This window comes from Hyposmocoma kahamanoa, unplaced genomic scaffold, assembly GCF_003589595.1.
Source record: "Hyposmocoma kahamanoa isolate Upper Pololo Valley unplaced genomic scaffold, ASM358959v1 88, whole genome shotgun sequence".
In the NCBI taxonomy this organism is placed as follows: domain Eukaryota; kingdom Metazoa; phylum Arthropoda; class Insecta; order Lepidoptera; family Cosmopterigidae; genus Hyposmocoma; species Hyposmocoma kahamanoa.
In genome coordinates this window covers 11130543-11157234 of record NW_020654466.1, presented here as the reverse complement: position 1 = coordinate 11157234, position 26692 = coordinate 11130543, and the positions used below count along the sequence as shown (strand labels likewise).

The 26692-nt window shown below is 35.3% G+C and overlaps 2 protein-coding genes across 2 annotated transcripts in view; one reads left to right on the top strand and one right to left on the bottom strand.

Moving 5' to 3' along the window:
* The window catches only part of LOC113235577 (sarcolemmal membrane-associated protein), a 33705-nt gene extending 12872 nt beyond the window's left edge, over positions 1–20833 (bottom strand). Inside the window, exons 1-3 of the mRNA XM_026471320.1 lie at positions 20232–20833; positions 12463–12579; positions 9270–9410 (exon numbers count right to left, since the gene is read on the bottom strand). Of these exons, the coding sequence (XP_026327105.1) occupies positions 9270–9410; positions 12463–12579; positions 20232–20420 (447 nt within the window). The 5' untranslated portion in view covers positions 20421–20833. The remainder of the gene's footprint in view (positions 1–9269; positions 9411–12462; positions 12580–20231) is intronic.
* Positions 20834–22852: 2019 nt separating this feature from the next.
* LOC113235690 (lissencephaly-1 homolog) overlaps positions 22853–26692 on the top strand; it is a 31221-nt gene continuing 27381 nt past the window's right edge. Inside the window, exon 1 of the mRNA XM_026471547.1 lies at positions 22853–22974. The gene's annotated coding sequence lies outside the window, so the exon portion shown is untranslated. The remainder of the gene's footprint in view (positions 22975–26692) is intronic.

Sequence of the window (26692 nt, the reverse complement as noted above, 5' to 3'; positions counted from 1 at the left end):
ACCACGTACAAATACACTATGATTTTTGGTAACACAACATGCAACGGTTACGATTACAACTCGCTAGTGAGTACCCGGCTTAAGAAAGACATTAATTAAAGAGAATCGAAACTCATACATGACAAACTGATTCCATGGTAAATATAAGTATAAGTAACAAGCCGTAGCGGACTAAAGAACTATACCCAAGTTCCATACACTCCTGGATCAGCAAGCTAAAAAAGTTGTCGACCTTCAATAACAAAGTTTAATTTATATTTCCAAACTTTCTAATTACACTGGATTTATACTATTTTTATTAGGGAAATTTAACATAAATAATTTTATTTTGAAGTTATATTACTTGGTACTTGGTACTTGGTGCAACGGGCTGGTATCCGCAACTCGACGACAAAGCGCCTATTTTGCGTGTGGTTGAAGTTATATTATTAAATTAACATTAATATTAGTTTGTAGTACATAGTTAAATATTATTATGTGATAGATACTGTAGCGTACGTGAGGCGCACTATAAGTTTCCGGAATGAATAAGAAAAAAATACTATACATGGTCAGAAACGAATTTATAGTTTCTCAAAATATTCTCCGTTAGCGTTAATGCACTTTTTCATACGAATCAACCTATTATGAAAACATTTATGCCACTCCTCCGTGACTATCTCTGAAACATATTTTGATACTCTTCGACAGCCTCTTCAGGTGGTGAATATCGTTGACCGCGTAACTGGTTCTTAATTTTTGAAAATAAATAAAAGTCACAAAATGCCAGATCGGGACTGTACGCGGAATGGCTCATAAGGTCAACATTGTTCACCTTCGAAAATTCATTTGTCTGTCTGGCCGTGTGAGAACTGGCATTATCGTGGTGCAAGATGATACGGCGATTACGGTTACTTTTACGGAGTTTGTCAATAACTTCCGGCAAACAAATGGTCGTGTACCAATCACTATTCACGGTACAACGATTCTCCAAAGCAAAAGTAGCCACGTGTCCATCATCATCATCATCATCAGCCTATTGCAGTCCACTGCTGGACATAGGCCTCCCCTAATGCACGCCATTTCGCCCTGTTCTCGGCTTGACGCATCCATTTCCTGCCAGCAATCTTCCGCAGATCGTCACTCCATCTGGCTGGAGGGCGTCCCACACTACGTTTGCCAAGTCGTGGTCTCCACTCAAGAACTCGTTTACCCCAGCGGTTGTCGGTTCTTCGGCAGATATGTCCAGCCCACTGCCACTTTAGCTTGCTTATCCGAAGAGCTATGTCGATCACTTTGGTTCTCTGTCTGATAACCTCATTACGGAGTTTATCTTTCAGAGAAACTCCGAGCATAGCTCGTTCCATAGCTCGCTGAGCGACTTTAAACTGGTGGACTAGCCGTATCGTGAGTCTCCACGACTCAGCTCCGTACGTTAGAACTGGTAGGACGCACTGGTTGAAAACCTTTGTTTTCAAGCTCTGCGGGATGGGCGACGAAAAGACTCGACGTAGCTTCCCAAACGCTGCCCAGCCAAGCTGAATCCTCCTCCTGGCCTCCTTCTCGAAGTCATTTCTACCTAACTGCAGAATCTGCCCGAGGTAAGTGTATTCGGAAACAACTTCAAGAAGGTGGCCATTGACGCTGATGGGTCTCGGATCAATGTGGTCATTGATCATGACTTTGGTTTTATCAAAGTTCATGCCGAGACCAATCCGCCGCGAGGCGGATGCTAGGCTGTTCAGCATCTGATCCAGTTCCTCCAGCGATTCTGCCATTAGGACTATGTCATCTGCAAATCGCAAGTGTGAGATGTACTCGCCGTTTATGTTAATGCCCATCCTTTTCCAGTCCAGCGTCTTAAACATATCCTCCAATGCAGCGGTGAACAGTTTCGGGGATATGACATCCCCCTGTCTCACCCCTCTGCGTAATTGGATAGGTTCAGACTGCTGGTCCTGTACTTGGACACTCATGGTAGCAGCATCGTAAAGACATCTCAACACTTGTATATAACGATAGTCCACTTGGCACCGCTGCAAGGATTCCAGGACAGCCCAGGTTTCGACAGAGTCAAAGGCCTTCTCATAGTCCACGAAAGCTAAACACAGGGGCCGATTATACTCTTCGGACTTCTGTATAATCTGCCTCACTGTGTGTATGTGGTCTATGGTGCCATATCCTCCCCGAAACCCGGCCTGTTCCGGTGGCTGAATCTCGTCGAGTCTTCTTGCGAGGCGATTCGTGATGACTCTAGAAAACAGCTTGTAGACGTGACTCAGGAGTGAGATGGGTCGGTAGTTTTTCAGTAGAGTTTTATCTCCCTTTTTAAAGAAGAGAACTACAATACTCCTGTTCCACGCCCGTGGAGTTCTCCCGCAGTGAATGACCAAGTTAAAGAGCTTCCGAAGTTCCTGGATAATAGGAACTCCTCCAGACTTCAAAAGCTCCGAAGTAACTCCGTCTTCACCGGGGGCTTTTCCATTTTTAAGCTGTTTTAGAGCCAACACGATCTCGTCTTGACTGATTTCTGGCAGGTCGTCGGTATAGTGGCGCGTCAAGGTGGCTCTCAAATCGTGATTGTCACGCTGGACCCGAGGAGCATTTACAGCGTACAAACGGCCATAGAAGTCCTCTATCTCGGCGAGTATCCGCGACTTTGACGTAACGGTTAGGCCATCGTGCGTTGTAAGCTTCGTCAGGTGGCTCCTTCCAAGCTGCTGAGTGAATACTTTGGACCCTCGGTTTCGCTCTATCGCCTCCTCAATGAGGCGTGTATTGGAGCTCCGAAGGTCACGCCGTACCATCTTCGCAATCTGCTTGTTTAGGTATGACCTCTCTGACGAAGTGGCCTGGATGTCATCGCGTCTTTTCGTCATAAGTCGCAGAGTCTCATCCGAGAGTTTAGACTTCTTTCCCGTACGCTGCAATTGACAGAATTTGATGCCCTCGCTTCTCAGCGTCCCAACCACGCTTTGTAGGGCCTCGTCAACGTCCTCGGTGGGTTCCAGCTCGACGAATCTCGCTTCGAGAAGTTCATGGAACTTCTCGGAGCCCGCCATGATCTGGAGTGGATTAGGACGGAGCGTGGACTTCATCAAGCGGCTTCTTTCAAGTTTGACATCGATATTCAGAGAGCCTCGTACAAGTCGGTGATCAGATCCGGTGCTAAACCTGTTGATCACTGAGACATCTCTGAATATGTGTCTCTTGTCCGTCAGGATGAAATCGATCTCATTTTCAGTCACAGCGTCGGGGCTTCGCCAAGTCCACTTCCTTTGAGGCTTCTTCTTGAAGAACGAATTCATCAAGAAGAGCCCCTCGTGCTCGAGGAAGTTGACTAGCGTTTGCCCCCTGTGATTCCTTACTCCATAACCATGCGGGCCGACTCGAGACTCGTCAAGATTTGGGAATCCCACTTTAGCGTTAAAGTCCCCCATAACAACGTTGAAGTGAGCCTTGGTGGTGTTGTGTAAGGCTTTCGATATGTCCTCGTACATATCTTCTACATCGTCATCCGAATGTGTCGAGGTCGGTGCGTAGGCCTGAATGATCTTCAGGCTATACCTTTTTGATAGCCGAAGGATCAGGTACGCTACCCTGTTCGACACACTGGAGATCTCTTCAACGTTGTTAGAGAGGACTCTGTTGACGAGGAATCCTATACCACCTTGGGATGTTTGATCACCCTCGCGGAAGTACAGTAGATGGCCCGAGTCTAGGGTTATGGTGTCCTCTCCCTCTCTTCGGACTTCACACAGCCCCATAACATGCCATGTAATGTTCTCCAGTTCCACTTCCAACTGTGCAAGGTGTTCGTCAAGCCTAAGAGTTCGTCCGTTAAACGTAGCCAGGGTCAGTTGTTTTTGGTAGCCTGCGGTAGCCCGGGGATTCTTAGCACCCCCTACCCCGCCGGTACCATGGCCGCTACCGTGACCAGGAATAGCGGGGCGACCGGGAACTGGGGGCCTTCGATTGGTTGTGCCGTCCATGAAGGGGGTTATTGCCCATAATCTCCACGCTGGGCATGCGGGTTGGAGATCGCAGGGCGCTGCCTTTGTACTACCGACGCTGCTGCCCGTCGGTAGCCAGCAGATTTGACAGCGCCAATGTGGGGAAGGGCTATACCGCCTACTACCGGTCGCCAGAGCCTCGTCGGTTACTGCAGGATGTACCGCGTGCAGGTGAGGTTGACAATAAGAGCTGTGATGGTGTGTGCCCCCTTACATCCCTACGTGTCCAGTTTTATTAAAAAACTACGCGCCACTTTGGTTGGTTTCGGCTCGAAAGACCTATACGCTCGATTGCTGCTACTGCTGATTTGTTTTGGGTTCGTAACTATAAATCATGTTTCGTCACCTGTTACTATGTTCCACACCAAATTTGCCGCTCCTTCGTTGAATCTGGTAAGAATGGCATTGCACTAAGTAACGCGATCCGTTTTTGAGCCTCAGTCAAATTGTGTGGGATCCACCGAGAGCACAGCTTTTTCACACCCAAATGTTTGTGTAGTACTGATTATATTTGACTCATGCCTATGCCTAAAGATGCCCGAATCTAACTACGAAAATTTTCATGAGTTAAATCCATGGATGTAGACAACCAATTTCTAAAATGACGCCACAATATAAAGACAAGTGGCAATCAGATAAAACAAACTGTATTCTACGGCCAAAGAGTTCCATTTTCAAATGTTGTAATTACTTTTTAAATATTGTTTATGTAAGTGGCCAGTTCCGGAAACTTATAGTGCACCCTACGTATACTTCTAAGTAACACAAAGATTCACTCGACACGAGCGAGATAAAAACGGTGCATTGAAGTTGTGTTTTTTTTAATACTTGAAAAAATTAAATGCGTTGTATACATTTTTTTTTAACATAGCATCCAATTCTCCAACGCTAAGAAAATTTTTCTTAAGTTTTATAAGAGTCAACTGCAAGTTAAGGAAGACTTATCGCTGTAACAAGTATTGCAATTTTCGTTGATAAATCTCTCAACATTGCAAGTGTAAACGAGGCTTAAATAAAATAAAAAGTTAAAATGTAAGTCGTGCTATGTTTAAAAACAAATATTTAAAATGTCTTCTTTAACATATTTTTCGTATTAAAAAAAATCTAATCTTTTTTCTGCAAGTTATTTCATTTATATAAGATTTATAAATGAGACCTAATACAATTTGATAACCATTATTTAAAACGGGTATAAATTTTCAACGAGTCGCCATTTACAAGTCGAAAATGGGCATTGACAGTAAATATCTAGCGCAAAACAAATTAATAATTTTTCACAGAAATGTCAATGCCCACATAATAGAGAATCGCTTACCAGTGCGCTAATGATAGATGGTGATGACGCAATTAATAAAATATTCCTTACAAAAACATTTTATTAATTTTACTAAATTTGCAAACAGGTATATACATATTTTTCATTATTACCTATTTGTCGTGAATAATGCTTTCAGCAAAATTGAAACGAACAATTAATTGTGAAGACCTTTGATCAATATTCGAATGTGGAAACATTCCATTCCAGCCCATTTGCAAGCAATGAATCTTATATTTAATGTTACTTGATTTACATATCGCATTTTACGCAAATCACAAGAGCAGACGTGACGTCTGTAGAATTTGTACGTACGTAATTTTTGTACGTATATCGAACTTTATTACATGAAAATGTACACCTGCTAAGCACAGCGTGTTAGTTATACCAAAACGTGTTTAGGTTTTGTATATACGATACATTTATTTTCGTAATATCTCGGCAATTTTTGTGTTTCTGATTTCTATCAGTTGCCCTGTGCAGTTAGCGCAGATCGGATTCGCTCAATTGATTTGGAAGTGTATATACATACATAATGTAGAGTTGGTACTCTTTATTTTGGTTACATTTTTGTTAGCCTGCTTCGGTATATTGTTAAGGAGGAAATGTTATTATTAAAAGGGAAATACTTTTGTAGTTCACACGGAAAATAAAACAATAAGTAGTACTGAATTAAAATCATTATAGATGATAAATCTAACAATTACTAACCACGGAAATTTGCGTTACGGTGCGTTCGGAAATCCGAATTATGCCCAGAGATACTAGTACATAAAGCCAAATGGTACCCAAATAAAATAAAAAAAATATGAATTTTCTATAATAAAAAAGTTGATCATTAGAACAGAATCAATTACGTATGTTTACCTCTTTCTTTATACAAAATAATATACTTTGTACAAAGAAAGAGAAGAATGAAACAATTCAAATAAATTTGGTAGTGTTTTATCACGTGTACAGTTTAAAGTATATAGAATGCAGTAATGTCCAAGACGTTTCAATGATCTTACTGGTTGATATACTTTGTTGAAAGCACAAATATTACAATACCATACTAGTACAGATACCCAATCTCAAACAAAAAAATGTCGCAGTCGTAACTGCGGAATTACGAACCGCATAAGCGGTTATTCGGACGTTTATTTTGATTCTTGACGCTGATCAATAGATAAAGTAAATAATATTCGATTCGAGTAGTAATAATATTCGAAAAGGCCAACAAATGGCAGCTATTACGTATTTGTCAAGGTTATTGCTCTTGTTCAGTCATTGATTATATACACAATAACATATAATAAAATCGCAAAGAAGCTGAATCTGCACTTTAAATATTTTAAGTAAAAGTCCATGCTAAAACGTTACTTAGTTTCGAGAACAAATTTAAAGAAATGGTATCATTTGCAAACTAATGAATCGATAAATACCATTGAGAAACCTTCGATTTAACAAATCGAAGGTTTCTCAATAGTATTTATCTCTTTTCAATGACAGTTTACGGTTTTCACCAATTATTATAATTGTAAATTAATTTTAATGGAACATTCCAAAATATTGTTTAAATAGTTTCGCATTTCTTTTTTATATTTTATACTTACTTCTTATTTAGTGTGACATACCTCAAATTTCCGAGATTCAATACTTTGTAGTATTAAATCTCAGTATTCTAAAATCTAAAATCTTAGTATTTTTTACTTCATCTAAATGCCATCTACAAATAAATATCTACTAAAATTAATTTGTATGAATTGATACCCCATGGTTCTAAGTATTTGTATTCTACACTCAATGTATCTTGCGCAGCCAATAAATTAAAAAATAACGTTCGAATTTCATTCATACAAATGCAGTAAGAATCTATGCACATTTCATACACATAAGTAATATTTTTTAATCAGAACGAATAATTATCTAAATTGCAATTTGTAAATTGTTGAAGTTAAAGAAAATGATGTTAAGAAAGAAGAAAAATCTAGAAAATGGATTATTCTAAATTGGTTCAATGTACTGTAATGGTTCTGTGGGCCTAGAAAAGATATCGTTACTAGTTGTTTTCCCTTGTTTTTCTATATTTGTGTACGATAAAATAGTCTGTATTGTTTTATGTCCATACTACACTAAATTCCTACTTCCCTAATTTGAGACCATATGATTCGTGTAATTGTTTGAGACATTTATACAATCCGGTGGTAGGCTTGTATAGTTCATGAGCTAAGAACTATTAAGAATATATTCCCGACACTGAAAATAATAATAATAATAATAATAATCTTTCTTAATCAAATAAATTTAGTATTACAAAATAGTGATGGTCTAACCTCCAAACTAGCAAGATACCGTATCTTGGAAATCAAATTCTCCCCGATAAGCACAATCACAAGAGATTTGCTATTGTCGTACAACTTAAATAACTGACCGACATGAACTAGTTCGTCTTGCACGGTTTTAATAGTTCATCGTTCTTTTTAGTTCTTTACGAACTAGGAACTGTCTGCGTTGATAGTTCATCTGTCTTTTATTTACAAGGATCGGTGCGATTAGACAAATAGCGATCTTTCACTGCTTTTAGTACAAGTTCGAGTGGGATGCACGATTGAACGTTGATAGCTTGTTCTAAGTCTCTAATACATACATATCTACATTATGTATATATGGTTTGCAAAAAAGTAAGTGTGCCTATTTTTTGTAGGTGTGGTAGTTATCTGTATGTATAATATCAACCTACGTGTACGAGTATATGAAATAGTTGTACCTGAATATTGATTTTTAAATACGCCATTCTAAGTAAAATTCTTGTTTTGCAAAAAATTAAACCTGTAAAATATGAACGAAAATCAAATAGTACCAATGCCATACAAATTGTTTTTTAAATATTTAGTACAGTGTACTATTGATCTCATAATACGTCCGTAGTAGTTCATGTGAATAAAATTACTAGTTTGGAGTGTTCGTTCTATGTCCGAGCAAGGACAAGACGAACTAAGGAACTTGATGAACTAAATGAACTAGAAGACCGACCTATACTCTAGCCAAATTCGATGTAGAATGTTTAATAACAAAACGTTGCTAGGCAACCAATGATGGCATAGGAAAAGAACATTTTTTTCAATGCTCATTATTAAGACTTGCTCTGCCCACGGCCTGCTCCCTTAATTGGAATTTAAATAGGTAAGTAAGTAATTGGGTTATGTAGAAGTAATACTTACCTAGACAATTATTATAAAATTTACAAAATACCTATTGATACGTATGATTTAGGAATAAAAATAAGTCTTTGCGTCCTATTAATATTTACTGCTGGTAGGTAATGGTAGATGAAAGGAAACAAAATTGTAAGATTTTATTTGATATTAATTTACCACATTTAAAATCATCCAGCATCTATTTCCGATTCTGAACTTGAATTACCACTAGAACTCGAATGTTTGCAATCTCTCACTTCAAATCAAAAAGTCACTAGGGATGACACAGTTTTACAAATAATTAATTACTGGTCATTTTTAGGTGATTTGAAACTTCTGTTGAATAATATTCATTACAAACATGGCTTCAAGATTTAGTATTATCCACAATCTAGTTGAATTTCGTAGGAAATTATTGAAATTGTATAGTAACTGTGAAAGAGTCTGAGATGAAAACCCTAAAAATCATACGTTTTTGTTTGTTGACATTTATTGTACATCGAATTTGGCTAGAGTATAGTTTAGTAGACCGATTGAACTAACTAGGATCGCTCTAAGGACCGATCAGGCACAAGTCTAGTGGTAGGTAATGTAATGGAGCAATTTGAGGTACTATTAAAATATAACATTTTAACTGCACCTCGAATTGCTTTAAAATATATACATTTTTTTAATGGTGCCTCGAATTGCTTCGTTACCTACATCATTTAGTGGCAGGTAACTTTACCTGCGAATTATTGTTTAATCATCTACTTTATGTACAGAACCTTTTTTTTAATTTACCTTTTCTGAATTGCCGGTATTCTCAACGACTGGTATTCCAAACTGGACGATATCGCCAGAGTATACCTCATGCGGCTCCTGTTCCTTCGATAACGAGCACCGGTTGTTATTAATGAACGTGCCATTGCTGCTCTGATTGTCCTGTAAACAAACAAGCACCGATGTAACGCGATATGTCGTAACAATAATATTTGTAAACATAATTGTTTGTAAACAAGTGTTTGCTTTCCCTTTCTGTGATATTTTTTTCTGATATTTCTTCGGTTTTGCATTTGTTTAAAGTAATATAAAGTTTGTTTAATTAAACGTACACATTACTATAGACGAAAAATCTGCTCTTTATGTCTCAGTGTGGTACAAAGTTAAGAATAATTTCCCTCTATACTCAAAAACACGTGATTATGAAACCACTATGACAAGTTCACAGCCATCTAGTTTCGGTACATAAAACACACTCAATCGAATTTATTTACGGATATTAAAGAATTATAATGTAAGTTCTCAACTAACCAATCACATGACAATGTCCACACGAGGGGCGAAATGCGCTATGGCTTAACATTATATGGGTCATACAAGCCCAGTAATAGCAGATATAATGTAGTAGTAGAGTACTACAGAATTACTACAGAATTTTATAACTTTATTGCAAGTTGAAATAAAATATTACGAGACCAGTGACATTATATCTACATTCATGCCACGATGCGAACAAGAATTGAGCCTGTTTCTATCAATTTACATAACGGCTGGACCAGACACTGAGTCAGATGTTAAATGATGCCCGTGTGGCCGATAATATTGCTTTAATTTACTGTTGTTGCTTTTATCCGGCTTAGCAATACCTGTATTGGAATTGGGGACGTATGAAATTACTAGAAGTTGACATCTGCTTAAAACACACAAGATTTTATAGTAAACAAGGTGCACACGTTTGTCACTTCAGCCATACTTCAGCAGAAATAATTGGCAAATATTTAAGAGTTACCTTTATAAATAATTTGACGACCTCTGTGGCCTAACGGTTTATATTGTGCCGTTCGGCCACGGAGGCAGATATTTGTTTTTCCTTTTTGCAATTTTTTTGGCAATAGATGTGGTTGTGTGGCACATATAAAAAATAATGTTAGATATTAAAACAAATCATAAGTATTTCAACAAGTAACATAAATACAAGTTAAAATATAAAATTTAACATTTGACAACTGATCAATTGTGTATAATAAGGTCAGTGGTATAACAGTGTCGTACAATCATATCCGTTAACAGACATTAGTATGTTGAATACGTACACAATTTAAATAAAAAAAAAACAGTTTATTTTTGCAGCACTTGCCGACAAGCGCATGACGTATTAATTATCGTTCATATTATAAGTAACAAGTATAAAACGAGTTACAACTCAGGACCTTGTACCTATTGGAAAAATCGACTTTTTTTTCAAAAAATATGCTTTGTTAAGGTGCAAAAATATTTTTTTTAAAGATTGTTTAAATTTTAAGCCACGCATGCTCTAATGCTACATACTGTAAAGAAATGCAACTATTAGTTGTTCCCTTTTGTAACATTATATCTACATATAAGTAAGTGTGCGTACTGAGAGACACAAACACAAATTGGAGGTTTATTGAATACACAAATAGGATACATGTCTTATTAATAATAAGCATAAAACAAATAAGTAAACATAAGATATAAGGAAGAAACTATCATAGCATCAAAGAGACAATGTCACGTTTAAGCAACGTCACTATGACGACAACAAAAGGTAACCTTCCTCGAACAAATCAGCGATTATAAACAAGCTTTAACTGGAGACACACTCGTCTTTGCGAATTAACATGAAGACAACGGAGTTGCGGAGCTCGTGAAATCGGCTGTGGGTGGAAACGGTGAGAGCCGGTTAACGTCGCCCATTTACCAGCCAATAAACTCAAGGTAACGTAACAATTACATGTAGGATGACATGGATCGGCTAAATGGCGTAACGTGCCATAAACTGCTAGTCTCTCTTGTAGGAAAATGGCAGGTTTGATCTGATTGTACATTTCTGATTTTCGGTCACGACGTTCTTGTCATTTTATTTTAATTCAGAAATCTCGTTAGACACAATTAACCGAACGTTTATGGGCCAGCAAATTTTAACACACATACTTTTAAATGGTGAAGTGTCTATAGATGAAAGAGAGATTAGTATGTGTCGTTTATGAACAACGGACACTATCGAACAACAATCAAGTAGTGAGCAAGAACTAAGGTCATGGACCAAGACAAAGGAACCGTTAAATTGATAAGCTGTCAAACAATACGATAGCAACATCGGCATCTACCTACACTTAAGATATGCACTATACTTAGTACCCACTTGCAATAGGCTCAAGAACTATTAACTTGTCTTGAAGAGACGTACAAAATGTTCTATAGACACTTGCCAGTTAAAACATTAAGTACATGTTTACAAAGTCTTTCTCCTACAATTGAAAACATTAACAAACTTGTGCAGAAAAGGTATTAGTACGATGTTTAATATGCAACTTTCTTATTCGACTAAATATAGACTTGTTTTCTAATTATAAACTTTAGTAAATAATAAAACGTAAAGAAACTAAATTAGGAAATGAGAGGAAACCTTCGTCGCTTATCTTAAGATTATTTATATTTTCTGGCTTGTAGACGGAACTGAAGTCAATTGTATACTATGAAGACTACCAGATTTCATTACAATATTCATAATATACACTTGTAAGGTACGCACTGAAGCACTTCAGTTCACGATGCCGACTTTTAATGCCTTTTAAAAATATCTGTTCCGATTTCGCTCTTGTAACTTTTCGAAAATACCCAGACGTAGGTAGACGCTATTTTAAAAATAAAAATGAGACCTAATTTTCTGTACGGACGACCATTAGGCAAACGAAAAACACGATATTTTAATAACACCCAATTGATTACAACCTGTAAAAGTCAATTAATTCCGTGTGCTAACAAAAACATTCGACGACAAACATATTTCAATAGAGCTATAGGCAACTTGTCTTACCAAATTTATCTTTGATGTTGCTCTGTATCAAAGCTGATTCTATAAAATACGTATGGGACATTTCCGTATCATTTATTCTAATAATTCCTCTTGTGGACCTCTGTTGCTCTCGTTAAGATATATTGTGTCTAAAAAGTAAACAAATATACTTACAACAAGATAAAAGTGCCCTTTTTCATAATACAATGTGGCATGGTGTCGTGAGAGTACTCGACATTCGAAGATAGTGTTCGTTGGGCTCGGAGTTGCTCGGTATACGTTACGGCCGATCTGAAACGTTGAATAAAAACATTACTCATCGTTATAAAACAATAAAAAAGCTATTTTACAGTAAAGAGTAAAATTAAAAACACAGACAACTAACTAGACTGAAAAGATCAAGGCAAAAATGGAATAAAAACAAACTTTAGCTCCAAGATGTTCCATGCACACTTAACGTGATAAAAGGCAAAAATTTTCAAAAATTATACGCAGAAACTTAGCAAGTATATGCAAACTGTTCGATCCTTATGTCTAATATAATCATCACATGTTTATGTTGAAGAAAATATTAGGCCTCAATGGTACGTTCTAGATGTGAACTAGTAGATAGCATATAATTAGTGACACGACTTTTTAGAACTACATAGAAAGAAAAAGATACGGAGCAGTTACGAGATTTCTCGTTATATGGGTTACAAATCGCGTTTAAAGAGCACATTACCTAACTAAGTATGTAAACAGACGTAATTCCTCATTGTTATTAATTCCAATCTTGTTTTTACCGCTTACTTCACACTTCATATACTTCGAGTATATAATTACTCAGACGCACGCAAGTTTCGTGATGGATTACCACGTCTCATTTTCATGTGACAGAATGCATTATCACGGATGGATTGACGTTAAACGCCAATAATCTCTTACGCTTCCATAAAAGTCAACAATCGTCTACGTACCCATTTCTTTCCAAATAAATACAAATTGCTTCTTTTGTATGTTGCACCCATCTAAACGTAACTAACACATTAAATGTCAAGGCAACCACGATTAAAGAACATAAAACATGCAAACCAAAATATGAACTCGCTACTGAAGGCTCAGAGTATTGAAACCGACCGCATAAGTATTGCATTTTTATTTAATCAAAACATTTAGTGCATATCACATACATCCTTAGTTTATTATTATTATTAAACAATAACAATAAATAATCCTGCCCAAAGCATAAACCGATAAGAATCAGTTTCCGTTCTAGCAGCAGATGTATAGTCAGAAATAGCACAATTTCATCTCATTAAATTTAATTGCCAATACACAATTGTGGTTTGCCCGTCTCGAGCACCATGGGTCACTGTGACTCAGCAACGTACTCACACGCAGACAGCCTGGACTGCATACAAAGTAACATAGACACACTACGCAACCACCCTTTTGCAGGAAGTTCAGAACCAACCAATTGCGCTACATCCCCACAATCGACGTAATTTTACCATTTTACCAGTAATATATTTCACATTAAACCCTTATTGTTACAAAAATTTAATTTTTTAACTTTATACCAAAGTCACTCTAATAACGCTGTTGATAAAAACACCTCAATGTCAAGGTTCCTCTTAAACTTGTGGCGCAAGATAGACAAATGAGTTTTGATGTGAGTAGTAACGCGTATGGAATTGAAATATTAAACATGTACGCGTATGAGTTGTATTATTAAACTTTTATATGCCATTATAACATTGTGTATTGAGACGTGCTTGTAATATTACTTTCGATTTCACAACACTTTGTACTGAGGTCAATGACAATGCCAAGTCATTAGAAGATCCCCAAGATAAATCAAAGTATGCACATTGGGTTCTTCGAATAATTTTAGACCTTTTACAAAATTTTAATAACATATTTGCTCTTATTTTTAACAACGTTTGCAGTATTTGTGGAGATTCACATAATCTTGGTTGAAAAAACTTTTAACAATACATTGAGGCGCATTGCATTTTGGTGGATATCAAAATCTGTACTGTAGTTCATCTAGGTTAAGTAAATTTAACTTACATTAGAATAAAAATAAAGTAGAGTGTCACTTGAAAGGGCTTTCTGTACACATTTCAAAACTAATTATTTATTATAAAACATTTTCATTCCAATTCCGTACTTAAGAAAAATAAACTTTACTTACGACAAAAATATATTTAAAAAATTATTGCATGTCACAGGGACATAAGGTACATAGCCCTCAGTGCGAGAATACTACTCTCACTTGGTTGGTTTTTATTATATTGTACACGCAGTATAAAAATAAATTGAATTACTTCTCACCCATGCAATATACACCATTTAAACACATATAAAGTTCAATAGACAAAGGGGATAAAGTATAAAAAAGCCCGTTTTATAAAAAAGGAGTATTATAAAAATAATACTCCTGGTAACTTGCTGGTAACTCATATATTCCATTGCAGTAGAAAAGTGGGGAACGGAAATCCAAAAAGTCTTGGAATACATTTTCGGCTGTTTCATGAGAACTTCTTTCAATCACTTTCTAACTTCACTGCTAAGGATCCTAAGTCCACTTCATCCTGATAATTATCTGTCTCCATCGGTGGCGCTCAGTCGCCTGTTGGAATACGGCGCTGAGTCTGCGCCGCTGACAGGTAGCTATTCGGAGATCTCATCTGACCATCGTTTGGGACTCCAGCCTCTAGGTCTTTTTCTTACCACCTTCCCTGTCACCATCAAACGCTCCATTACACCAGTATCTCTAAGTACAACGTGACCACCGTGACAACATATCACACGCTGCACGCAGACTGAAGACAAACGCTGTGCATTCTCTATCTTAAGTTTCCCAAGTATAGAAACATTGGTGCGGCGGGCTGTCCATGGTATTCTTAATATTCGACGCAACCCAGCAACACATTTCAAAGGCATCCATTTTCTGCATGTCGGCGACTTTAAATGTCTATCTCTCTGTACTATATAGAGAGTTAACGGGAACTAATTATTTGCTTTGTAGAGAACTATCTACATTGCAGAGCTCGGTCTAGTAAAGAGGTGGCGAAAAGCCAACTTGTATAAGGTGGATATGGTATGTACGATAGTAGGCGCTCTGACGTTATCACGAAGAAAAAAGTAAGATCGGTTGACTAGCTACGGTTGCTTCTTTGCAAGCCTGTCTTGCTCTTCCTGCCCACATTTCTTTTCAAAGGCCGTCATGGTTATACCAGACGTAAGGAATTTATGGTGTATGTTTTTTTCGATTGGACCACCAAACAGTTATGAACAATTTTCTATGAATTCTTTTCTGAACACTGTTTCGTCCTTTGTCTAGGATTCAACCACTGTGTAGATTGTTTGTGATTATCATTGAAAATCCATTTTTTCTCACAAGTAATGATACGGTCTAAAATCGTTGATCTCAGAGTCGATTTATTAAGACAGTGCAAGCTTCTACGGCCGTTCCTGTTGTGGTTTTTACAATTCATTATGTACCATTTTTCAAGTTGTTTTTGTTTTACCGATTTGGTGCAAATGGGTCAATGGATGTGGTTACATCACACCATGCTCCGAATTATTCCGTGGTTGTCAACTAGATATTATTTACCTTAAACATTTTCCAGGTTAAAATTTCCATTGCGGAATTATACCAAAAACGTACAGCACGTTCGTTTGTCGTTTCCGCTCCATAGAAGTCGTGAATGTTTCGTCATCTTTTTAGTGCCACGTCCGAACACATATCCAAAAATAATGCAAAATTAACCAAAACGAAAACAAATAAAAACGGTCGTCACTCTGAGACATAAGTTGATAAATCCCATGTGCCTTAATTTTATCAGCACTCTTACCCTTCAAAACCCGGAATGCACAATGTTCACATAACAGCTTGGCGGCAGAAATAAGTAAGATGGCAGTTCTTCCCTGGATAAGCTCTTTCACAAGGAGCTCTACTGCTACTAAAATGCTGTACAGTGAGAGCTACTTGGAGACAATATAAGAACCAGCGTAATAAATTAAAAAAATGTTGACATGTGAAAAATATAGTTAGGTAACTTGGATAAAAAGGCAAATCTTCGAAAGGCAAGTATGTAAAATAACAACACACATATATAGAGCGTGGGGGAAGGTCGATCCCAGTAGGATCATACCTAGTGTTGTGTATATAATTTATCTCTTTGTAGAGCATATACCTGAAGAGCAAATAGGAGATAATGTATACTTTGCTCAGATAACTTTTATCTTCAGTATTCTAAGATAAATTTACCAAAAATAGATAAATAATGCTGAATGTTGACGCATACTAGAACATCACAATTCAATAGTGTTTATGACAAATGTTTATGTATTAACCGACTTTAAAAAAGGAGGAGGTACTCAATTCGACTGTATGTTTTTGTTTTGTATGTATGTTACGTGATAACTCTTTTGTGAACTAATTTTGATGATTCTTTTTTGTTGGAAAGAGGGTATCTCAATAGTGGTCCCATGTAAATTTGAAGAAAATATTCCAACCTCTAAGGGTGGGATCTAAACTAGGGGATGAATTATTTTTGAGGTCAGTTTTTTTAGTACTCAGTACTGAGATTAATAGAATGCGTATTCGAAGTCAAAATATACTTCCGGATACATAATTCGAGCCACCTCGCATTTTTGTCGTAAAGGACGAGAATACAAAAATCGAAGAAAAAGTTTTCCCCGGTTTTGCAAATCCAAATTCCCAACACGGACTTATGGAAGAGACGTTTAGTATACTAGTTTCAAAATTGCATAATAGTTTTTGATCAATCAAACATTGTTTAAGCTTAGAACACTTAGTACTAAAAAGTTAAACATATTACAGTTATTTACTTTTGTAAATAATTAATAAGTTACCATAAAATGATTTAATATACAATTTTATTAAATGAGTATCCTTATTCCACTCCAGTAAAAGTACTGATTAGAGAGTTAATAATAATAACCGTTTATCTCCACATGCAAAATAAGCACTTGGACTCAACATCCAGGTTGAGAACACCAGCCTGTTACACCAAGTACCAACCATTTATTCCTAATCACAATAGTTTCAATCACATTGATCTTAGAGAGAAACCTATACGAGTACACAATGTATGTACTAATACTGAACTTCAATCTTCCTAGGTCAAATCAAACAGTTGCTATCAAATATTCATCTTAATTACACTAATCAAGAAGACCCAAACAATAAACAAATGGTAATTAAATTAAATATCCAATTAATTTGCCAACAATTGTTATTTCAGGCTATTATTAGAAAACATGTGAATACAATAATGAAATACCATCTATAATGCATTGATTTTTTACTTCACTCCATTTATGTGTGAAAAAAAAAAAAATTATATAAATTACAATTGAATATTCAATGGTCAAGTGAAAAATATATTTTAAGTGATTGTAAATATATGTATTTATATAAAATTATATTTTCTCATGTTTTAAAGACATTATAAGCCAGTATCAAAATAAAATAAGATTAATTTCCAGTTAACTGTAAAATTTGTGCCACCTAAAAAGTTAACTATAAGACTTAACCTATCTTAATTATATTGGAGCGAGCTCAGAGATGTTTACTGAAAGTTACACTCTGCAAATCTCGACTATTTCCTACATCCCAACTGTACCTAGAAGCGAATCTGCTATCAGTACGCCAGCTTTATCCGCTCTCAACCAATATTTTTAATTCTAATTTATATTTAATTCGTCAACACGCAATCACTGCTCCTTTCAGAGCCCCTTCCATGTCTGGCAACCGAAGACTTTTTACTAGTTCGGGACACAATAGTACCAACACCTCATTTGCACAAAAATTTTTCTATTGTAGAGGTAGTCGTTTATACAATTTGTTAAATGAGAAACTTAATATCATACCCCTCACTAAACATGAAGCAAAAGAAGTAATCACAAAATGTTTGTTAAAACTTTCTTATGACGAAACTGAAGAGTTTCTTGTAATTAAAACTTAACTTATAGGACAGTATACAAGCACATTCATATTCAAGCACACACAGGTGAATCTACAGCCCTGCTCGAAGCCCTCAGCTATATTGAATCTCACAAATTGAACAAAAGCATAATTTTTAAAAAAATACCATACTATCCTAAAGATCAAGGAAGTTTTACACCATTGTCATCGTAACAATTTACAAGTTGTGTTAGTGTGGGTACCTGGTCACTGTGGGATCCAAGGTAACGAAACAGCAGACATGTTGGCGAAAAATGCTATCCAAACAGGTTGTTTTACTCATTACAAGACTTACTCTTATGACCTCCTGCCTTTAACTGTCAATGATATATTTTCCTCATAGAGTGCAAAGTGGAGCAAAAGTAAACTCACTAAGGGCAAATATTTCGCTGACATCCAAACAACTATCCCCAAAAAGCCTTGGTTCTTTATCCACAAAGGATTCAGTAAGACTTACGTCTACAATATGCCGACTTCGAATTGGTCATGCCTGCACCCTGGTCCATCTGGCAAAACTTAGAACGGGATAGCTCCTTAGAATGCGGCCTGGATGAAGGCACCCCAGACCACATACCTTTCAGCTGCCCCACCAGAATGTGTTCTATTTATGACAGTCTTCCACCTTCTATTCCTCGCCCCGTAAATTTCAAGTTTCTGTTGTATGTTTTTACAAATACCCTCTTAGAATTAATAACTGATTTTATTAATACTAACAAACATAAATCATAAAACTCATTTATTTAAATATTTGTAACAGTGATGGTATATGGTGTTGTTCTGTATTGTTCCAGAAGCCGGAATAGACTAAAGAGCTTCTTAGAGCTTTTTAGAGTTAATTAAACATCTAAAAAACTAAAGTGTAACTTCCATGACTGACATGACATTGGCAAAATTCTACAAGAGAAGCCAGAAACTTAAAAATAGAATAGAAGGGCCCTAATTCAACTGTAATTATTGTGAGAGGTAAAGGACTTAATTCCACATTTTTTAATTAAGATCCTTTTATGAACTTTGCTTTAGAACATAAGTTCCCCAAAGTGGTCCCTACCCCAGTGAGTGCTGAAGAGTCCAGGGGTGCAGCAGGGGCCTTGGAAGCATTTGGGGCCCCCCAAAATGATGCTGCCCAGGGGGTGCTACCTCATTTGAAAAAAAAACTACCCTGGAATTATTTTTCTTGTGATTTTAAAAATACGTGTTTTCAATTATTTTTTTGTGGTGGTGGGAGTTGAAATTTTTTTATCTTGCCGAAGTAGGCAGTGAGCCAAAAAGTTTGGGAACCTGTGCTTTAGAATGCTACAAATCATGCAATGGTAAAAGACATAACTCCTTTCATAAATTGTTTTTACTTAACATGACTGATTTTAAATGCTTTATTAAGAGCCTCATTCTCTATAACACCTGGAGTAAAGATTACTATTTGGCATTTAAGGTTCTTTCCCCTCTCACTTACAGAGATTAAGGTTTCTATTTATACCTTCAAATTAAATTCTTAGCACATCAAATATAATAAAGTACAAATAAAGGATAAGGATATGTTGGATATTTAAAAAAAATATTAACACCAATAATTTTCTTTTAAAACAAATTTAGTTACATTTATAACAGGTATATTCAAGTATACCTGTAAAAAAACTTTAAGCATTTACTTAGATAAATGAGTATGCGAGAATAAAGAAATAATGACTACATACACATCGTTTATCACATACAATTATCGACTCAATAAGTGTGAAATGAATTCAGAACATGTGTACAGCCTAGTTCCCTTGCAGCTATGGGTTTTATGCACATAGCCTTTACACAAATTAGCTCTTGAACAAACCTATGACTTCGTAGGTTTTAATTAATAAGCAACAATAGTTCAGAAGTTAGATAAGCTAGTAAATATAGGTGCTAGGTTACTAGCAAACAAGTAGAATATTTAATAATCAAGCTTAAGGGATGAACAGGGATGCCTTACCTTGACTGGCTGCTCGAGGGTAACGCGTCTATCTTCAAATGGCAAAGAGTTGGAATGAGGTATGAATATCGCCATGGGAACGCCCGCATCCTGGTTATTCATTGGCTCCGGACCCGAAGTCCAGTTGTAATCCATATTCTTGATAGTGCTGTTCATTAATGGTTTAACTTTCTTCTTTGCTATCACCATCGCACACACCGCTCCTCAGAGTCAGCATCCGTGCCTCGTATGTGGAGTGACGAGTACAACATAGATGATGGGAACCAAAATCTATTCATTTGGTGAAAGGAAAACACTGGTCATCACTAATCACTGCCATCTTCAGGGCCGCTCGTGTCTTCTATATGAAAATGTTTATATTTTCAGCCTGATTACACTGGTAATAATAAAGCACTTATGCAAACACCATTATTTATAATGAAACTTGATTCCTCTCGGCCGTCTTCCAATGAGTACAAACTTCAAAATTTTAAAAAGAACTACTAAATAATTCTACCTATCTACAATTTATTTAAACAAATTGCTTGTTCAAATTCGTTAGAGTAAATTGCAATCTATTTTTTCTGGGCGTCAAAATTATCGTTCGAGTAACTTACGAAATGGGCGCACGAATCGGACATTTGTTTTGAGTACGTATCGCAGTCACTTCATCTGTTAATTCAGTTCTTTATAATGTAAAATGTAACTGTTCTTACTACATTTCTAGTAGCAGTCACAGCTACACTTAAAAAGCATACATATTATTATTGCTCTAATAATATGGCTGCGACGATGAATCTTCAGCTTTACTATGGAACCGGACCATTATATCAATAATACAGGTTTCTACTGTAATAAATGCCATTATGTAAAGGAAAGAATTAACAGGTTTGTGAACAGTTTTAGTACATATTCTCTTTATGCCAATTCATAGAAAATACTACCGGTTTTTTAAAATTCATTGCACATAAAATTATGAACACATCTTGAAAATCCAAATAAAAGTTGCAAGCGCCTCCAAAAACTTTTAAATTAATTTTATACTTTAATTAAGGTCAGTAATTGCATTCGTATTGCACGCACATGCGGCAAAAACCACCAACTTTACTACGCCAAAAACAACAAAGTGCTAATTAAACTTCGATGATGCTAATACCTAAATGCCATACATGCATTTTGAAAATGTTTGAAATAATCCTTTTAAATTTAATACAGATTAAACCATGCGTAAAAACTATAATTTAAAAACAATTAAGATCATTGACCTATGCGGTATCAAAAATGTGTAAAAAAATCTTATAATATAGAGGGTCTTGTTATGCAAGAGAAGACAAATTTTGTTCTATTAATAATTGCATACAAAGGTGTATAACTTTTGGAAATCAGTTTATAAGTGTTTGTGTTCTTAGCTGATCCAAGTTTGTCTAAGAAACCAAAAAAATTGTGTAAATTTTCAGTTATAAAATTAACTCGTCTTGAAAAGTGGCTGTTTTATTGCATTATCAAATAATTTGAAAATTTCTTTGAAATATATTATATGATTAAGGGTCGTATTCCACAACTCTACTCAATGCTCAAGTCAGGATTTGAGCAGACTTGGGTATGATTTCAAGCACTGGAAATACGACCCTAATGGTAAGGACTTGAGTATGATTTTCAGTACTCACTGCAATACTCAAGTCCTGACTTGAGTATTGAGTAGAGTTCTGGAATACGACCCTAAGTATATTATGATTAAATATATAGTAATTATGATAAGAAATATCTTACTAATATGCATGGTGGAGTTAGAAGGCTATGATCTGACGATATCGCAGCTTGCGGGATCGCGTTATATGCAAATGACGATGACACAGGATCATGGAAATTGCCGCAATACAGAAAAGGCCTATATCCAGCAGTACATTAATGTGGGCTGCTTATAAGATGATTATGATTATTCAAATATTGCTGCCGTTAGTAGTTGAAAGGGCGCAGCGCGACAAAAACTCAAAACCTAGAAAATAACATTTAAAGAAATAAAACTGAAAAATATCTACTTTTCTCTTGTGACTTTTTTACTGATCGCGGCAGTATATATAACAAAATTTTTGAAAAAACGTCATAATGGTATGCCTCAAACATGCGCACTTTCAACTAAACGCGCGGTGGTGAAGATAAATAAATGAAGATTTATGAATCCACTGATAGTAGTTCTTTACATAAAACCGTACGTTCAAATAAGTTAGATTAATGCAAACCCGAAAAATTACACCTTAACGTTGATCTTCGAATTATTCAGCGTACTAATGATGATGGATGACTAAGTAGACGAGTTAATATGTCCATAACAAGTACGAAATACTAGCTACAATTAAGCGTTACAAGTAGTGGATTATATTATTTGCACTATAAAATACCTGAATAGTGTTGTACACTTTCCGATTTAAAGAGATTGATAAAAAAACATAATTCGTGCGGAATATCTCTGTTTGTCTATGACATTTCAGTGAATAGCTTGCTCTATTAGTTTCTAACAGTTTGTATAAGTTTGTCTCTTTCTTCGGACTAAATTTCACGACGCTTCCCTCACGCGAATATAGATGGCGTTATAAAATAATGTTGCAAAAAGAAAGGAAAAATCGAAACTTGTGTCGTCAGTCGAGTCGAATTTGAGCCTTTGCATCGAAAACGGTTTTCTGTCCGGGTCTTGGGTGATGTGTGTTTATTGAGTGTGTGATAGATTATTTTGAAAAATAGTGTAATTTTCAAGTGTCCTGCTTTTGTAAGTATTTGTTCAACGAGATTTATACAGTACGCATTAGATTATTAATAATTTCATGTTGTAGAGAATTCACCCAAGTCGTTGTGTTCAATATGGCCGTTCTTTTAAATTATTTACTTCTTTGTAGAAACCTTGGCTATTATTAAATATTTGACCGTAGAGGAAAAAAATTAGCGTCCTTTTGCTGATGGAAATTCATTAGTTTTTTGCTTTTGGTTGATGTGGCAAGGCAAATTGACAGTAACAAATGGTTTGACGTTTGATTTCTGTCTGACTCATTTTACTGCAATATCACAGCTGCTTTTTACTATTTTTTGCACATCTTACTCCTGCGAACTCATACTTTGCATTTCTTTAATACAAGTAACCCCATTTCTAAGGTGAAACGCGTATTGTAACCTTATTCCCTCACTGATAAACTTCATTTTCTAGTATGGCATTTTTTAGAAAACAAAGGGATGAATTTCAATGGAAGTTATTTATTTTATCAAAATATATTTAGACGTAAATGTAAATTTATCCACTTAAATAACATATATTTATAAATATTGTTTTGCTGTTTTGTTTTACATTCTCAACTGAGTACTCCCGTAGTCCAACTTACCAACACCGGTTAATGTCCTATTAGAGCTTAGCGAAAATTTTTTTTTTGTTTCGTTTTTTTTTCTTTCAACTGTGACATTGGCAAAATCATCAGTTCTCATATTGATGGAGCCATAAAAATAAAAAGTGAAGTGATATTTAGACGTAAAATATGTCATTTCTGACAATTATCCTTAATGATGAGTTTTTGTTTACTGACTTATGAAATATCCAAATAATTAGTTAAAATTATTACACATTCCACTCTAGTAAATAATAATTAATATTATAATGTTCCATAAACTGTTACACCAAAGCTCAGATGAGAACAGTGTTATTCACCTTCAATTAATTGATTCCTACATTAGATATGGCTCCCTAGTGCAACTAAACAAAATAGAGGATTTACCCTTGACATAGAAGCCATAATATTGATTAGCTTAAGTTACATGTGTATGCTTTTAATTTGCGCATGAGATGAAACCTTAAAAGTTACACTAAATATTCTGAACAACAAAACATCCCAAACACATGACTATAGTTTGGTAACAGTAAGAAGAGGTTTTGAAAAGAATTTGTAACAAGTAACTTATAAATAAAACCATCTATTAAATCAATTTTTGCCATTGCAGTTTGTTTAACTGTTTTGTGTACATTCCCTGACATAATAAAATTGGCATGTTGCCTTAAATTCTTGTAAACAAATTATCTATTTGAAATGTTGACAGCATTTTAAAAACAGTATCAAGCTAAGAGAGATGTAGACCTTCCTGAAATAAGCTGAAATAGAACCACAATTAATAGTTATTGTGAAAATATTTCAACTATTATAAGATAAATTGACTGAAATTTTTATAGCCATTGACTTATTAAATCCTAAATAGTTACATCAACTTTTAATAAAAAAAGGCCTAGGATTCTCCATCTTATGTCTCCTCCATGTACTTTTACATAATTTTGTATAAGAAACCTGTACTCCTTACTTAGTTTACTAAATTCTGATTTTATTAAGGGCACAACAGACAGTGTATACTACATACCTATTATCATATATGTATAGATATCAAATAAGCTTCCCACTTTGAGAAAACCCAGAATTGGACTAATATTATATTAATAGTTTAGAGCTTAACATCCATACATTAGTTAAAAACTAATACATATTCAAAACTATTATGATGCAATCAAATTGTCCAAAACTTTTTACAGGACATGCCTTTACCTTATTTTTTGTCAATGACTCAATAATACACTATTGTGTTATGTCATTGTACTGCCTGCTATAAACAGTATTCCAGAACTCTACTCAATGCTCAAGTCACAACTTGAGTATGATTCAAAGCACTAGAAATCATACTCAAGTCCTTGCCATTAGGGTCGCATTTCCACTGTTTGAAATCATACTCAAGTCCTGACTTGAGCATTGAGTATAGTTCTGGAATATGACCCTGAGTGTCACATTGTGAATTACATTGGATTTGTAAGTAAAGTTTCGTTATTAGTATGATCCTGATAAAATAATATGTGTTGTGTATGTTTTGTAAATAATATAAAAGATTTAATAAATTAAAAGATATTTTATTATATCACAAATAAGAAATAACACAATAATAGTATTTTTCATTGCTTCAGACCCCAAAAAATGCTTTTAATCACTGGTGATAGAGTTCTACATGTAGAATCTGGCTGTGTGGGTATTACCACCCTACATATTTCACCTACGAAGCGACACTGCCTTGTTCCAGGTTCAAACTTAAGATCTTGTCATAATATGGAGAGATTGATTTAAGATCTTGTAATGTATTAAAATATTTTTATTGAGTTGTTGCCTTTCATGGATTTTAATACCATTTGATAAGAAATATTCATGTTTTGTTTTAATTTAAATGGGCTTACTTGCCCATTTACTTATATAGATAAATTGCATATTTTGAGGCATAATATTAGCTTAAGTGGTCATTAATATCTTTCTGCTTTATTAATGATATTTTATATCTATGGTTGTTCAAATATCAGCTGAACACACCATCATCTTATACTAATGAATCATAGTAGTATATTTATTTGGTGATTTAGTATCAAAATAATTAAAAATATAATGTTCTTTAAAAGTTGTGTTTATGGCTTTACATTTTTCAATACTAGAAACAGGTAGGTTTTATTTACTAATGGTTGCTCAAATTGCAGTGCATGAGCACAATTAGGCAACTTGTCATTCCGTGTACCTTGAATGCCACTTTGTTTCATATTAATTGTGGGACCATACACTGACCTCACAGTTGCCTTGGCTTTTTCACCTTTTGAGGTATTGAAGCAACTCCATGGGAAGGGCTATTGTATCTTACTTTACCATTATTTTATTGGAAACTTTCATAGTGGCTTACTGTAACATTTAGTTGATTGTGTAAGTTTTGTGGGAGGAATTTTACATAGAAACTCGGTAATATTAATTTTGAAGATGATCAAAAGAATTATTAATTAATTAGAATAGCTTGTTTTACAATGAATATTCAATACTTTATAAAAGCAACACAAAAATAGAATAATTAATGCACACAGAATGGTGACAGCCAAAAGGAATAAAAACAAAACAAGATATTAATAATTATCAGTATTTTTGTTTCAAGTCATTTTGCTGACAAGGTTAAATAGTAACTTTCATAAAGAAGACTTCAGAAACATCTCAAGTGTGATGAACTCTTTGTCATCTCTTTTATTATTTTTGATAAAATTTCAATGATAGACATAATATAAACCTAGATTTTTTCCTTACGTAAACGTATGAGATGAGGCATTCCCAGCTCTCGCACGATCGGCACGTTGATAGAGTGAGAGCTGGCAACATAAATTTCACGTAAATGTATATCAGAATATTATACTAGTTTTATTTTGACATGTATTTGCGCACTAGATATGTAATATGACAGTCTTGTCTATTTTTTTTAGATAGTCTTTGCAATAATTGCAAAATCTTTCAACCATGCACTGTTCAAATTAGAAATATATGGATTTGTTCAACACTCTTGACAGAGTTGTTGCTTTCTTGGTCACCTTGAAGCCGTATAGCGGAATTGTTAAGAACTCTGTTCGTCTATTGTCAACAGTAACATTGATATCAAACGTTAACCAGCCGAAA